We start from the raw sequence: 16,165 nt of genomic DNA, 5'->3' as shown, positions 1-16,165 counted from the left end.
AAAAAAAAAAAAAAAAGGTTTTATGAAAGCCAGTGTTTCCCAAGTAATTTGATCCCCTTCCAACAAAAGTGTTTCCCAGGGTGTAGTGGTTGTGGGGAGTTGAAGATACTTCACTGAAGCCCGACCACAGTAACAATGAGTCCACCTTGCGAATCTTTTTATAATCTGTTCACCTTAGTTTCATAAAGCCTTAATTATCTTCCAAATACCAGAGTTTGGGAACAAAATGCATTAGAATACTGAAATACCTTAGTAAAGTTCTAAACTAACATGGATGGGTATTGAAATAATCTCTGAACATTTTCTGCTAGAGTCACATTAAGTCTTTTGTGTATTTGCAGCAACCCTTTAGCGAGGCAGCTGCATTTTCTAATCTGAGATAGAAAAGCTGGGGAGAAGTAGACTGAAGAGTGGAATGAGTCAGAGGCTCCGTGGAGGCCCTCCAGGGGTCAGGTCTCTATGGGAACCATCAGGCCTTGTATAGTCACAGCAGCCAGTGCCTGAGTACCTTCCTCGGACTAGGGACCTGGAGAGGTACTTTGCACACACTATTTGTCTTTGCAACAAGCCCTTGGCAAACAAAGCTTTAGTGCTTTTGCGTAGTCTTAAGCCCATAGGCACCAGAATTCCAGCTTACTTATATCCGTCTGTGCCAAAGACTGTGTTCCTAAGCATTATGCTAAGCATACAAAAACCAGGCCCAGAAAAGCTTTCTGCTTGTTTATGAAATGGGGCTTTTTCCTAGTATTGTATGTGTTTCATGGATGGTACCTCCCCGGGAACATTTCATGATGGCAGAGGATGTGAAAATTCACTGTGTGCCTCCAGGGAGGATGAACCCCCTGGAGGAAAGCTGTTTGGCAAATCATTATTTTGATTGTAAGCTGTGCCTTGGCTAGCCTTTTAGGGTGTTGTGTAGATGTTAGCAGCATAGCCCATTGCTAGGAGACAGCAGCAGACCAGACTGGCTTCTCCCACCAGTGACGTGTTTGTACTGCCGGCTCTAAAACCAGTCTATCTACTGAGTTTGACCATGGCCCTGGAAGACAGTCTTTCACAGGCAATCAGCCACTTTTAGCTGTGCCTTCGTGACGAGGTGGACTGGCTGACCAGTGTGGCAAGGGCAGTGGACAGGACTTTGCTGCTGTCTCCTTGACCGCTGTACTGAGCCCTGACCCTGGAGAGATAGATGCCCTGGTCCTTGGTCCCTGACTCCTCCACCCGTCCTCACTCCTGCATGATGGATTAGTCCATTTGACTCATGTGGGCTACACAGCCTGTATTAAAGAGAAGACCCAGCAGGAGCAAGTGGGAATGAGAAAGGCTGTCTACAGTGGCGTGGGAGAGACTCCCCCACAGAAGATGGAGTTCCTCCTTGTGTGCAGAGCAGGTCACCTGTCTGTGCAGTCCACATTTCACCCGAAACAATATGGGCCCCAACACTCATGTGGTATGTATAAATGGGTGTGAGCAACCCTGTCTGCAGGTGAGGGGACTGAGGCTTCAGTGGTGAATAACTTTCTCGAGCTCTTCTGGAAGTGTCAGTGTTTCTTCCTAAAGGGCACACTGAACAAGAGCTGTGCTCACCTGTGGACAGGCTTGTCTCTGTATCCATCTGTCATGACCACTATTTCTCAAATCATACCAAGCACTTTGCAAACAAAGTGGTATCCAGCACCACCATACCCAGTAACTGGCTTTAAGTGGATATGGGCAACTTCATTTACAGCAAATGGGATTGCCACTGGGGCAGTGAATAACGTAAGTGCACGCAGGTAGTTCAGCCATCAAGCAGGGGTTTGAAACCAGGTCTTTAGTTCCCAAAGTCTTGCACTCTCTCATCTATCTGCTGTCTCTCAGATGGGTGCCTCTGCTCACCACCCTGGTTTCTGGTGCCAAGAATAACATGATGGGCTGGTGGCCTCTTCTCCCAAATAGCAATTTTTAATTGAGGTATGATTTATTTATCATTTGCATAAGTACACAAATCTCAACTATCTAGCTTGATGAGTATTTACATATATTCCCAGGTAATCATCACCTAGGTCCCAGTGTGGCACTGTAGGATAAGCATTGGATCGCAAGATTGTTTTGAGCTGCAAGGTCAGTGGTTCAAACTCAGTAGCCACCCCTTGGAAACCCTATACAGGGTCACTATGAGTCAGAATCGACTCAATGGCACCTAACAACAATAACAATCATCACTTAGATTAAAATATTAAAAAAAACAACAACCCACTGCCATCAAGTTGATTCCAACTCCTAGTGACCCTATACAGGGCTTCTGAGATGACGGTAAGTCTTTACTGGAGCAGAAAGCCTCATCTGTCTCCCAAGAAGTGGCAGGTGAATTTGAACCACTAACTTTGTGGCTAGCAGCTCAATGCTTAACCCACAGTGCCACAATGACTCCTTAAACCCACTGCCATAGAGTCTATTCTGACTTCTCACAAACCTATTTGGGGGTTTCCGAGACTATAAATCTTTATGGGAAAATAGCCTCATCTTTCTCCTGCAGAGTGGCAGGTGGGTTTGAACTGCCAACCTTGTGGTTAGCAGCCCGGTGCTAACCCACAGCACCACAGGGTTCCATACCAGGGCTTCTTGGTGGTGACTCATAGCAATCCTGTATAGGATTTCCGAGGCTGTAAATCTTTACAGGAGCAGAAAGCCTCATATTTCTGGTAAATTCAAACTATGGACCTTTTGGTTAGCAGCCCAGCTCATAATCCACTATGCTACCAAAGCTCCTTAGGATAAGATATCAAACCTCTTAAAACATAGGCTCTTTATAGACTCCTAATAAGGCATAGAAGGAGCTCTGGTAGCGTAGTGGTTACAAATTGGGCTGTGAATCTCAGGGTCAGCAGTTCGAAACTACCAGCTGTTCTGCGGGAGAAAGATGAGGCTTTCTGCTCCCGTAAAGACTTACAGCCTTGGAAACCCTGTACAGGGTCGCTATGAGTCAGAACTGACTCCATGGCACATAACAACAACAACAATAAGGCATAGAGCCTGGGAGAGTGTCCCCTGCTCCCAATGACAACCAGCTCCAGTTAGCTATGATGCTCCTGCCCTTCACCACAGATTCTTTCCCCTGTTCTTCAATTTCATATAAATGGAGTTACAAATGTGAACTCCTCGGTGTGGAGCTCCTTTTGCTTAATACTATGTTTGTGAGCTTCCTTCTCAGTGTTGTACATACCTGTGATTTGTTTCATTTCCTGGCTGTGCAGTGTTCAGTTGTATGATTCTGGCCAAATGTCCCTGTTGTTCTCTTAGGGACAAGCAATCTGGGAAGCATCATCTATCAGCTAGGGACTGTTAAGAACAAAGCTGCTGTAAGCATTCATCTACCGTGGCATGTTTTTGTGTGTATACTCAGGTGGACCTGTTGCTTAGCACTGTGTAAACTTTGACCTCACCAGCAGGCATTCTTGTGGGTCCTACAGACTTTCCCTTGGAATACCTTCCTCAAATGCAGTGGCCCTAGGAAGGCTGGTCAGAGGGAAAGGGATGGGTTTGTACTCTACATCCCATGCTGAATCTCACTTGGGTACATCTCATCTCTCCTTGTTCCATCCTCTCCACCATATCCTAGGGTGAGCTCCACAAAGATTGTGCTGCTGTGACCGAGGATGAAGACCAGTTCAATAGTCCAAGCAAGCAAACTGGCTACCTACCCAGTAATGGGACTGACTGCGGCTGGGCGCCATTTGGTGAGTTCCTTGTCAGCCACCCTCACGTTGGTCCTGTTGCTGGAGTGGTTTGTCCTTGAGCTGGTGAGCCGTGGCGGCATTTGCTGAGGTCTTCAGTCCTTGCTAATTTTAGCAGCAATTATGCTGTTCTAACGCCTAATGCATTTCCAATGAGGGCGCCCTCCCATCAAATAATTATCATTCCTTCAACTGCTACTCTCTGCATTATCCATTCATGAGGTCCCTGTGTGCGGAAGCATTCATACCTCAAACAAGATGCACTGAGTGGAGGAGTCTGCTGGGAATGATTTGCATTTTCTCTTCAAAATGGGAAGTTCAAACTCATAGAGCACGTATCTGTGGGTAGAAAGAAGAAAAAGAGCACAGGGGCATGGTGTGGGGTATTGAAGAAAAACCCAGTTCAACAGTTAGGACAAAATAATTAACCAGATGCTTACTGAGCACAAGAGATTTTGTATCATCTGAATAGTGTCTGTTTGGTTTGTAATTCTTTGACAGTGTGGTGACTTTATTTTCCAAAACCATTTAGCCAAGAAGCTGAGCAGAAGCCACATTGCTCTGGTCTGTGTTTTCCAACCAGCCCTGTGCACTTTCTGAACATCTTGCCCAAATGTCGAGAACAGAAGCATTGCACTTTTTTGCCCTGCCCTAGAACATATACTGATGCCTAGTCCACTCAACGGCACATACCAACAACGACGACAAGTTACAACTAAATATTGATGAACTTCTCCTGTTGATTTTCAAATCTGTGCAGATAAGGACAACTACCAGCAGCTGCTTGGAGCCTTGGATTACTCCTTCCTGTGCGCTTATGCGGTTGGCATGTACCTGAGGTAGGTCACCTACCTGAAGTGTTCTAAGGTCCTTGACTTGTTCCTTGATCAGGCCAGCTTCCAAATGGTTACAGATGTCCCCAAGACTATGGCCCTTCAAGCCTGGAACTGAACTCACCCTGGTGGCTCAATTTTCAGTCAAATGATAGAAGGACCTCTAAAGTGAACAATCGTACCAGGGAGGTATGCACTCCATAGAACAATCAACCATATAAAATCAAAAGGGCAGCGTTTGCCCAGTGATAAAGCTCAGAAGGTGGGTAGGAAAGAAGGGCAAAGGAACATGGGAACCGGGCAAGTGGGAAGAGTGCTGTTATATTGTGGGGCTTGCAATGACAGTAGGAATCAAAATGTATATGACTTGCTGAATGGAAAATCAATTTGCTCTGTAAACTCTCACCCAAATCACAATAAGAAATTAAAAAAAAAAAAAAAAAAAAAAGTCACCACCTTGAAATCCCTGTGGAGCAGTTTTACTCCTCACACCCTGGCTCGCCATGAATTGGTTCTGACTTGGCAACAACTAACAACAACAACAACAAAAGTGTGTCCAAGACTAGGCCCCTATTCACACACGCTTCCCATTTGCTATCTTCTTGGTGGTGAGGACAGAGTGAAAGCAGGTGTGTTGAGGTGAACCTGGAAGCAGAGGGTCCCTCATCCCAGGTCCTCTGCTGAGTAGGTGCAGACTATACCCCGCCTTCCTGGCCCTGTGCTCGTAACATGCTGTGAATCCTGCCACCCCACACTGAGTTTATGTGGTCACTGGAGTTCATGGGATGACAGCCCCTTGTGGTGCCATACAGAGCTTCTCCTCTCTTGTGGTCTCAGTGACCACCATCTTTTTACACACCTCAAGTGATAAATTTCACAATTATGGCAGGTCTATTAAGGAGCCTTGGTGGTGCTGTGGCTAAGCATGTGACTGCTAACTAAAAGGTTGATGGTTCAAACCCACTAGCCACTCAGCAAAAGAAAGATGTAGCAGTGTGCTCTTATAGAGATGACAGGTTTGGAAACTGGGGGAGCAGTTTTCCTCCGTCCTGTAGAGTCTTTCTGAATTGGAATCGATCGTAACAGGTTTGGATTGGTTTGGACTTTGGTCAAATCTGTTTACACAGTGCACTTTGGGCATCTCCACCTGAATGACTTCTAGAAACCTCACATTCAACTTAGCCCCAAACAAAATTCATCCTAGATGCAGCAGAGGGAGTTAGCATGGTGGTTAGGGATGTGGGCTCCAAGGAAACAACTGTTTAGATTAGAATCCCAGCTGTGCCACTTGTTAGTGTACATCCTTGGGCGAGTTAGTATGCCTCTTTGTGCCACTTTTCCCTTTGCAAGTTGATGGAAATAATAGTTCTTATGTCATAGAGTTACAGTGAGATGAAATGAGTTGGTACATATAAAATGCTGAGTGTCAGATGGTGTCTGACACATGGCATGTCGTCAGTCATTGTTAGCCCTGACCCTGCTCTTGTCTCCATACTTGACAATGACCTAAAAACCCAAAATCCCACTGCCGTCAAGTCTAATTAGACTGTTAGCAATCCTTTGAGACTAAGTAGAACTGCTCCATGGGGTTTATGAGACTGTAAATCTTTATGGAATCAGAAAGCACCATCTTTCTTCCATGGAATGTGTGCCCTGTAAGGAAACTGGAGACATTCCATTCTCCTCACCACCATCCAAACTATTGGGCTAAATCTCTACCATGTACCAGGCACTCAATGGGCACTTATCTCATTTGATCCCCGAATACCTGTCTGAGGCAAGACTCAAAAGGGGTTAGCTTTTTACTGGGTCATGCTGTTGTTCAGAAGAACCTTAGAGATTCTCCCTGTGGGGGTTCAGACCCTAAAGAAAATCTGCTGTCTGTAAAAGCAAAGCAAAGTGTCTGTGGCCAGTGTGGAGCTATTTGGTTCTCACTGAACTAATCTTGTGAATTGTTACAGTGTAGGTGACTGAATGACTGCCCACCTGGGTGGGCTGTATGGTACACTCACGGTCATTAGCTATTATTGTGACATTTGTCTGTTAGTTTGATAGTTGATATTTAAATATATATATACTCATTGGTGTGGCACCACAGGTTAATGCACTGGACGGCAAGGTCATTTGAACTGCAAGGTCGGTCGTTCAAGCTCACCAGCCACTCTTCGGAAACCCTATACAGGGTCGCTATGAGTGTGAACCAACTTGATGGCACTTAACAACAAACACTCATTGGATGGTGCTTATATATAACATCAGGGATAATTAGCTGTCCAAGTCCCTGTTTTCTTTCATTGGTGGCCATCATAAAGAAAGCATATTTGAGTTTTATTATTTGACAGTTAGTGCCTTTTACTAGAAACAGAACTTCTCTTACTTAAGCTTCAGCTAGTTGCCAAGTTCTGGTTAAGAACTAACTGTTCCATAGGGAAACAGTGTGACTCAGTCTTCCTGGAAACGATCATGCTTCCGAGCTCTCCAAGCTCCAGGAACAGCCGAAAGAGTCCTGAGAGATGCCTCTGGTCACTGACATCATGGGTGTGTGTGCTTTCTCATGTCTGTCTTTCCTTCTTCTCTACCCCCAGTGGGATAATAGGGGAGCGCTTGCCAATTAGGTATTATCTGACCTTTGGGATGCTCGCCAGTGGGGCCTTCACCGCCTTGTTTGGCCTGGGATATTTCTATGATATTCACAGTTTTGGATTCTACGTGGTAACTCAGGTAAGGGTTCGGGTCCACAGCTCACCATGTGTGGGGTTCCCATGATGGCTAAGATGGGGTGTTTGTCATATGGTGACAGACATATGACACTGCTGGGAAAGAGTGGAGGTGGGGGTGGGGGTCAGAATAGCTGTGCCCTGTCAGAAGTCAGGGTCCACGCTGGCAGGTAAAACCCCTCCTCTGTTGCTGTGTTATTCACTCTGACACTCTGGCAACTGTGAAGTGTTGCTTAGTTTCAGGTTTACTTCTTAAAGAATCCTACTTGTCAGTCCCTCCTGGACCCCCTTGCCATTCCTCACAGCCGGGGGTGGGGTGGGAGTGATTAAACAAGAAGCCCTTATTCATCATTCTTAATTTTGATGAGTCTGAGATATTCTCCTGTGGACAGGAATGGGGCTGTAGGACCGTTTGGAGGGTGGAAGGAAGGCTGGCCTCTGGAGCCATTGACAGTGTGGGATTGGGGTATGAGGTGGTCAGTGGGAAGGAAAGGAACAAGACTGTTGGTGCCACAGGTGATTGAAGTCCTAAGTGCACCATTGGTGAGCACCCTGCTAGGCTCCCAAACTTCAGATGAACAGTAGAGTAGGCTTATGACCCTCCTCTGAAGAAGAACTTCCCGGTGTGACTTCCATCCACAGTGAGTTCCAGTTTTGACCTCTTTGCAGATCATCAACGGCCTTGTGCAGACCACCGGCTGGCCCAGCGTGGTTGCCTGTCTTGGCAATTGGTTTGGCAAAGGAAGGTAAGACACAGCAGCCCTGTTCCCAGCAGGAGCTGTTTGTAGAAAAGACAATGATGAAAAAAACACTTTCTTGTTAATCTCCCTTCAGGTGAATTGCAGACAAAACCACTTTGAAGTAATTGTTGTACTCTCTAGAATCCAGGTGGCCCTTTGATCCGGGAGTCAGTAGAGCCCAGCCCTCAGCATTGAGGGCCAGTGAGGACTGTGTTACTCACAGAGCTCCAGGACCTGTAGGGCCTGGGCTGGAAGGTCCCGGAACATGGAGAATCTCAGCCCTGCCCCAGGTCTTTTAAAGCAGAATCTGCATTGTAACAAGGCTCCCAGGGAACTCACACATTTGATAAGCCCTGACCTAGGTGGTCCAGCACACAAGTGGTAGAGTTGGGACTCAGAGTCTGGTCACTTGATTGCCAGTCCAGGTTCAGCCATAAATGTCTGTGTGAAAATGGGAAGGAGCTTAACCCAGTTCAGCGAGGCCAAAGGCTGAGTCACAGGGAGGATACTAGACAGGATGGGTGAACAGACCCATCCAGCCTTATTTAGGTACTTCACCCACTGCTAATATGAAATATCATCAGAAGATTGTATTTAGATGATTGTTGTTGTTGTTTGTTGTTAGGTGCCATCGAGTCAGTACCAACTCATAGCAAACTTATACACAAGAGAATGAAACACTGCCCAGTCCTGGGCCAACCTCACAGTTGTTGCCATGCTTGAGCCCATTGATGCTGCCACTTTGCTGATCCATCTCACTGGGGATCTTCCTCTTTTTCTCTGACCCTCCACCTTACCTTCTTCAGTGACTGGTCCCTTCTGACAATATGTCCAAAGTCTGGCCATCTTGGCCTCCAAGGAGCACTCTGGCTTCACTTCTTCCAACACAGATTTGTTCAAATAGATTTATTTAGATGTTAGAGGCATGTATTTAAATTTGGTGTGTTCTAAGAATTTCTGGAAAAAGGTCTTTCTTTTAAATTAAGGAGTCCCTGGGTATCACACAACATGCCCAGCTGCTAACCAAAAGGTGAACTGTTCGAGTCCACCCAGAGGTGTCTAAAAAGAAAGCCGCTGAACAATGACGTTGGTATGGCAAAGATGGAGGCTGAGAAATCACCCACAAACAGCCACTGAAAATCCTGCAAATCACGCTGCTACTCTGACCTACAAGGGATCGCCATGAGTCAGATTCAACTTGTCCACAACGAGATTTTTTTCTTTTTAAATTATGAAATAAGAATGAGCTCTGAGGGAGGATTGGGAATGTGTGATTATAAATTCCAAGGCCAATTCAAAACCTAGTCCCGTTGCCAGCATCTGGTCCTGCCGAAGCAGAGCCCAGGCTCTTGTGTGTACCTTGGGTCACTGAATGGCCTCCAGGTATTGACTCATTTCAGCCTCTCTACATCATTGCCTTCTTGTTGTTGGTTGTGTTGCAGGCGAGGTTTGATTATGGGTATCTGGAATTCCCACACCTCTGTAGGCAACATTTTGGGGTCCTTGATTGCCGGCTACTGGGTATCTACATGCTGGGGCCTGTCCTTCATCGTGCCTGGAGCCATCGTGGCAGCCATGGGACTAGTGTGCTTTCTCTTTCTCATTGAACGTAAGTACACATGGTCTGGGAGAGGACGCACCAGAAGATGTCACTGGGAGGGCTCTGGGGGAGGGGTGCATTGATATGGGTGGGTTGCTGCTTCATGCTGTGCTTGCCTGTGGTTGATTGCTCAGCTTCTACCTTTGCCTTACCAACTTCCTTGTTCAGGGATAGCCACTACTCAGTCATTTGCCTTGGAACCGATTCTGGCTCAGGGTGACTCATGTGTGTCCATGGGATTTTTCAAGGCCGTGACCTTTCGGAAGCAGATCATCTGGTCTTTCTTTCAAGGTGCTTCTAGAGGGTTCAAACTGCCATCTTTTTTATTAGTAGCCATACATGTAACTATTTGTGCCATGTAGGGACTCCTGGTTCAGGTATGACCCATTACCATTGAGTTGGTTTTGATTCGTGGTGATCATATGTTACACAGTAAAACTACTCCATAGGGTTTTCTTGACTGTAATCTCCATGACAGCAGACTATCAGACCTTTTTTCTGTAGCTCTACTGGGTAGGTTTGAATCAGCAACCTTTAGATTTAGCAACCAGTCACAAACCACTTGCACCACTACCAAGGAAACTTGTTCAGGTATTGTTGTTGTGAAGTGATGTCAAGTCAGTTCCGACTCATAGTGATCCTGTACAGGTTTCCAGGGCTCGACTGGTGAGTTTGAACTGCCCACTTTGTGTGTCAAACCAACCTTATGGTGGAGTGCTTATCCTACAGTGCCACACCAGGACTCCCTGATTTCCTGTTTCTTTCCTGGTCCTGATGGATTTCCTGTTGTTCTCTGCATTAACCAATGTCGAACTTCTTTCTACCTTGACCTCCTATTTGCAGCATTTTCCTCACCTTCAGCCTTGCATTCTTTTTCTCCTGTTTGGAAGTTGTACTCTTACTCTATCCCACCACATCACTCAGCTCCAGGGTGCTGCGCTAAGGTGCTGGCCTGTGGGGCTGCACCTGTTCACCCAGTCTTGCTGTGCAACCAGATGTATCTCTTATCAGCTTGTCTGCTTTCTGATAAAATAGACCTTGGCCAATGTTATAAAAAGCAGGGCATGACTGAAGGCATAAGACCTTATGTCCTAATTAAGTAAAGTGTGTTCTATCAGAAAATCAAATTCTTTGTTCCTCTTCAGATTCAATACCAGAACATTTCGTTTCACTGACTTTGAAAGTAATGTTTAAAAGTAGAGAACTGGTAGAACAAGAACTCCTCACAATGACACTAGTACTGCTTTGTCCATGACTTGTCAGCATGTCCTAAATAATTCCACTGCTAGTCTGATGAATACATGTGACATTTTGTTCTTTGACTTAGCTTAATGCTGAATCACATGGTACTCCCAGATGGGGTGCTCAAGCATTAAATCCTTTGGCATTAATGATGGCGTCACTTTTGCATTCAGAGCTACAGCCTCATCGTCCAAAAAGTTAATGCTAGATTCTGTTTACTTTCTCATTTCTTTTTGCCTATTGCTAAAGTTAACCTATGGAGTCCCCGTATGGTTCTGTGGGTTAATGTGCTGGACTGTAAGGTCAGAAACAACGCAACACTCCTAGGAAACCCCATACAGGGTTGCTATGAGTTGGAAACGACTTGACAGCACTTAGCAACAACAAAGCTAACCTTGTTATTGTCAAAGTAACCACCCCATGTGGCCATGGGGGCTCCAAGACTTCTCTGTGTGTAAGGAGGGAAGCAGAGACTAAAATGTTGGGTCACAGACAGACTGCTAGTGTGGCTGCAATGCGGGAGTGCCAGTGTTTTCACCAGAAGTTGAGGCCACTTGTAACAGCATCTCAAAAAGTTCAGAGTAGTTAAATAAGTGCTTTGCTGGACAGGTGGGAGCATTTTGGTCTACTGAATCCCTATATTCTGATAAAGTGTTTCTTTCATGCTTGTCACACCATACCTGGAGTTCCTGTCACCCCTGCCACCCTGCATGTTTCTTAGACATGGTCACGTGGGAAACAGTGCCCGTCCTCTGCTGTCATTCTGCCAAATGTTAAAGTCCACTGCTAACTTTCATTCTCTTCCTCAGCTGGTAAACGGTTGGCTCTGGAAAGAGAACATGTGATGAAGAACAGACGAGGCACTTGTTTGCTGGTGGGGGGTTCTTTACTGTGCCCTGGGAACCTGGTCTCCACTCAGTGCAGTGTGTCCAAGAGCACTGAAGCTCTTTTGGGATGGTTTGTGGTAAAGTCAGAGATGCCTTCTCACTGAGCCACTTTGTCCATCACTTCTGAGGGTCAGAAGGGACATGCTGAGAGGGCTCACACAACTCAGGTCTCCTGGGCCTGCCTTCCTGTTGGTGCTTGTCCTTCCTCCAACCGCAGTGTATGTCTCCTGCTACCTGATGCCCCATTACTCTTTTGGTCCGGAGCCCTGATGTTCTGGGACACATTCAGTCTCCTAGTTTCTTATCGTGTCTGAGGCATCTTGGACAGCATTTCCTAGTAATGGTGAGAGTGTCAAGATCCTTGTTTGTTCCTGCCGCTTCTCATTGGCTTCTTGGCTCTGGCAGGGACAGGTAACAAACTGGGCTGTTGAACAAGGATAGAGATTGCTGTGGAACTGAAGGCCAGACCACCGGAGTAGGGGTCATCCTCCCCATGACTCTACTCATCCCATCTCCCCAGTTTGTGCAGGTTTTTTCTTATACATGGTGTGACCCTTCAGCCACTATATTTAAGTCTGTACGAGGTCCTCTGCTTAGCACATGAGTCCTATTCCTGTTCTTCATAGTACCACCACCGTTTCCGCCTATCGCTGTCCCTCTGACTCCCACAAAATGACTGAGTGGGGCCATGCAAATAGGTTATTTGTGGTCCAACATGGGCTTTAGGCAGCTTGTTAAAAATACACATAAGGTGCATGGAACCCTTTAGGGATTGTTGTTGCTGTTGTTAAGTACCATCAAATCAGTTCCTACTCATAGCGACCATATTTAAAACTGGGGAAAAAAAAAAAAAATACTACCCAGTCCTAAACCAGCCTCACAGTTATTGCTGGGTTTGAGCCCCTTGTTGCAGCTACTGTGTTAATCCATCTTGCTGAGGGTCTCTCTCTTTTGCTCTGATCCTCTACTTTACCAGTGATGTATTTCTCCAAGGACTGGTCCCTTCCTGATAATGTACAAAGAAGTCTCACCATCCTTGCTTTTAAGGAGTATTCTGGCTGTACTAAGGTATGTTTGTTCTTCTGGCATCCATGGTATATTCATTCCAACATCATAACTCAAAGGGCATCAATTCTTTCTTTGTCTTCCTTATTCATTCTGCAGCTTTTGGATGCATTGTTGTTGTTAAGTGTTGTTGAGTCGGTTCCGATCCATAGCGACCCTGTATAGGGTTTCCGAGGAGTGGCTGGTGAACTTGAACCACTGACCTTATGGTTCAAACCAACTTTGCAGTCCAGTGCATTAATCCACAGTGTTACACCCAGGACTCCATGGATGCATAGGAGGTTATTAAAAAGACAATGGCTTGGGTCAGGTGCACAGTAGTACTCAAATAGACTTCTTTGCTTTTTAACACTTTAGCACAGGGGTGGGGAATCTTTTTTTCTACCAAGGGCCATATTCACGGACCAAACAAAGTTATCAACTTAAAAATCGTATTTTGTGAAACATTTAATTAACTCACCTCTAATGTGATGGTATGGCGCTGTGGGTTAATGTGCCAGACTGCAAAGCCATTTGAACTGCAAGGTCGGCAGTTCTAGCTCACCAGCTGATCCTCGGAAACCCTATACAGGGTCGCTAAGGATCAGAACCGACTCGATGGCACTTCACAACAACAACAACAATGTGATGGTTGGAACAATGGTTGTCTTGGCAGGGCCTGACCAAATGATTTCACAGGCCTTGTACAGCCCATGGGCCGAATGTTTCCCACCCCTGCTTTAGATAAATCTTTTGCAGAAGACTTGCCCAAAGTGATGTGTGGTTTGGTTTCTTGACTGCTACTTCCATAAGCAATGATTGTGGACCTAAGTAAAATGAAATCCTTGACAACTTCAATCTTGCCTCCATTAATTAGAATTTTTTTATTGGTACAGTTGATAGGATATTTTCTGTTTTGTTTTTATTTTTTATACTGAAGTGTAATACAGTGTGAAGGCAGTAGTCATTGATCTTCATCAGTTAGCGCTTCAAGTCTTCTTCTTCACTTTCAGTAAGCGAGGTTGTGTCACGTGCATATCACAGGTTGTTAATGAATTCTCAGATCCTGATGGTACCTCTTCTTCCTGTCATCCAGCATCTCAGGTTATTTGCTCATCATACAGATGAAATAAGTATAGTGAATGCCTACAACCCAGACACCCATATTTCCTGATTTTAAGCCTTGTAATAAATAGCCTCCTGTTCTGTTGAATGGCCTCTTCTTGGTCTAAAAGTATATACTGGTTCGCATGAGCACAATTAAGTGTTCTGGGATTCCTATTCTTGATAATGCTATCCATAATTTCTTATAGTTTACAAAGATGAATGCCTTTGCATAATCAGTAAAACACAGGTAAACATCTTTCTGGGATCATTTGCTTTTAGCCAAGACCCATGTAATGTCAGCAGTGATATATCCCTTGTTCCACATCCTCTTGTGGGTTAGGCTTAAGTTTCTAGCATTTCCCTGATGGTGCACTACTACAAATGTTTTTGAATTTTCTGAAGCAAACTATTTGGATGAGATAGTAGTGATATTGTTGGATAATTTCCATATTCTGTCAAATCACCTTTCTTTGGAGTAAGCACAAATATGAATCTCTTCCAATCAGTTAGCCACATAGCTGTCTTCCAAACTTCCTGGCATAAGTGAGTGAGTCCCTCTAGCCCTGCATCAGTTTGTTGAAGCATGTCAGATGGTATTCTGTCAATTCCTGGAATCTTGTTTTTTACCAGTTCTTCCAGTGCAGCATGGTCTTCCTTCTTCAGTCCCATCAGTTCTTGATCATAAGCTGCCTCCTGAAATAGTTGAATGTCAACCAGTTCTTTTTGGTACAGTGACTCTGTGTATTCCTGTTTCTTCTTTTGATGCTTTCTACGTCATTCAATATTTTGCCCTTGTTGTTATGTGCTGTCAAGCTGGTTCCAACTCACAGCAACCTGATACGGGAGCTTCTGAGGCTTTAAAATCTTTGCTGAAACAGAAAGTCTCATCTTTCTTCTGTGGAGTGACTGGTGGGCTCGAACTGCAGACTTTGTGGGTCGCAGTTGAATGCTTATTGTATGGAGTCACCTCACGCTGCCTATTACTCATAGAATCCTTCAGTGTTAAGAATTCAGGGCTTGAATTTTCTCTTCAATTCTTTCAGCTTGAGAGATGCTGAATGTGTTCTTCTCTCTTGATTTTCCAACTGCAGGTCTTTGCACATTTCATTATAACACTTTACTTTGTCTTCTTGAGATATATTTGAAATCTTGTGTTTAGCTTTTTTACATTATCATTTATTCTGTTTGCTTACATTGTTTATTCAAGAGCAAGTTTCAGAGTTTTTCTTTCTTGTCTTTTTAATGACTTCTTTTTTTTTTTTTTCACTTTTTATTTTGAATTGAGTGAGGGCTTACAGAGCTGATCATCAGTTTCACATTCAGCAAATCATACATTTCATTTCATCTCAATGATTGCAATTCTCCCGGTTAACATCCCTTTTCCCACTTCCTCCCTTTTTCCTTCTTTCCCAGCTATTCTGAATTTTGTCTTTGAATAAATGCTGCCCTTTTCATCTCAAATGGTTGACCATTCTATGGTGTGTGTACCTCACTAGTGTTGTTGTTCGCCCTATATAATAACTCTCTATTACTTGGCTCAAAATTGAGCCACAGTGGTGAGTTCAGGTCCAGACCTGGAGTTCCAGCTATCTCTATCTGACTAGTAGGCCTGGTCTTTTTTTTTTTTTTTTTTTTTAATGATTTTGAGTTTTGTTCCACATTTTGTCCACTTTATCCAGGACCTTCTAATGACATCCCTTACAGAGGTATTGGTAGCTGGTGGATACCATTTACTTCTTTTGGTTTCAGGATCAGGGAAGCTGATGTTAACATAATCCATTAGTCCACTGGACTAATTGTTCCCAAGCGTCTTTAACTTTCAGCATAGAGGATTACCAGCTGGGCTGCTAACCAGAAGGTTAGCAGTTCGAATCTACCAACCACTCCACGGGAGAAAGATGAACTTTCTGCTCCTGTAAAGATTACAACCTCAGAAACCCTATACAGGATCGCTATGAGTTGGAACAGACCGCCACCACTACCACCTTCTTTCCTCCAGACAGAGAGAGACCAGTAGTTGATCCCTAGATGGCTGTTTATGAGCTTTTAAGAGCCCAGTTTGCTGCTCACCAAAGTCAGAGGTAGAACATTGCCTTTGTACTATCCAATGTCAGTTGATCATGTTGTACCCCAAGACTATGGTACAACATAGTCTCCAGATTCCAGATCCAACAACTCATTCCTTCAAGGTACTGTAATGTCTAAGAAATTTTCATCATTTGTGGTGGCTGTGTGCCATGGAATCAGTTCCGACTCATAGTGATCCTATATAGGGTTTC

The 16,165-nt window shown here is 44.8% G+C and overlaps 1 protein-coding gene across 1 annotated transcript in view; it reads left to right on the top strand.

Moving 5' to 3' along the window:
- SLC37A1 (solute carrier family 37 (glucose-6-phosphate transporter), member 1) overlaps positions 1–16,165 on the top strand; it is a 187,925-nt gene that overhangs the window by 25,751 nt on the left and 146,009 nt on the right. The window contains exons 3-7 of the mRNA XM_006870849.1: positions 3,602–3,719; positions 4,477–4,555; positions 7,135–7,270; positions 7,936–8,012; positions 9,449–9,615. Coding sequence (XP_006870911.1) covers positions 3,602–3,719; positions 4,477–4,555; positions 7,135–7,270; positions 7,936–8,012; positions 9,449–9,615 — 577 coding nt within the window. The remainder of the gene's footprint in view (positions 1–3,601; positions 3,720–4,476; positions 4,556–7,134; positions 7,271–7,935; positions 8,013–9,448; positions 9,616–16,165) is intronic.

Source organism: Chrysochloris asiatica, unplaced genomic scaffold (genome assembly GCF_000296735.1).
Source record: "Chrysochloris asiatica unplaced genomic scaffold, ChrAsi1.0 scaffold00154, whole genome shotgun sequence".
In the NCBI taxonomy this organism is placed as follows: domain Eukaryota; kingdom Metazoa; phylum Chordata; class Mammalia; order Afrosoricida; family Chrysochloridae; genus Chrysochloris; species Chrysochloris asiatica.
This window is presented reverse-complemented; position numbering and strand designations above follow the sequence as displayed.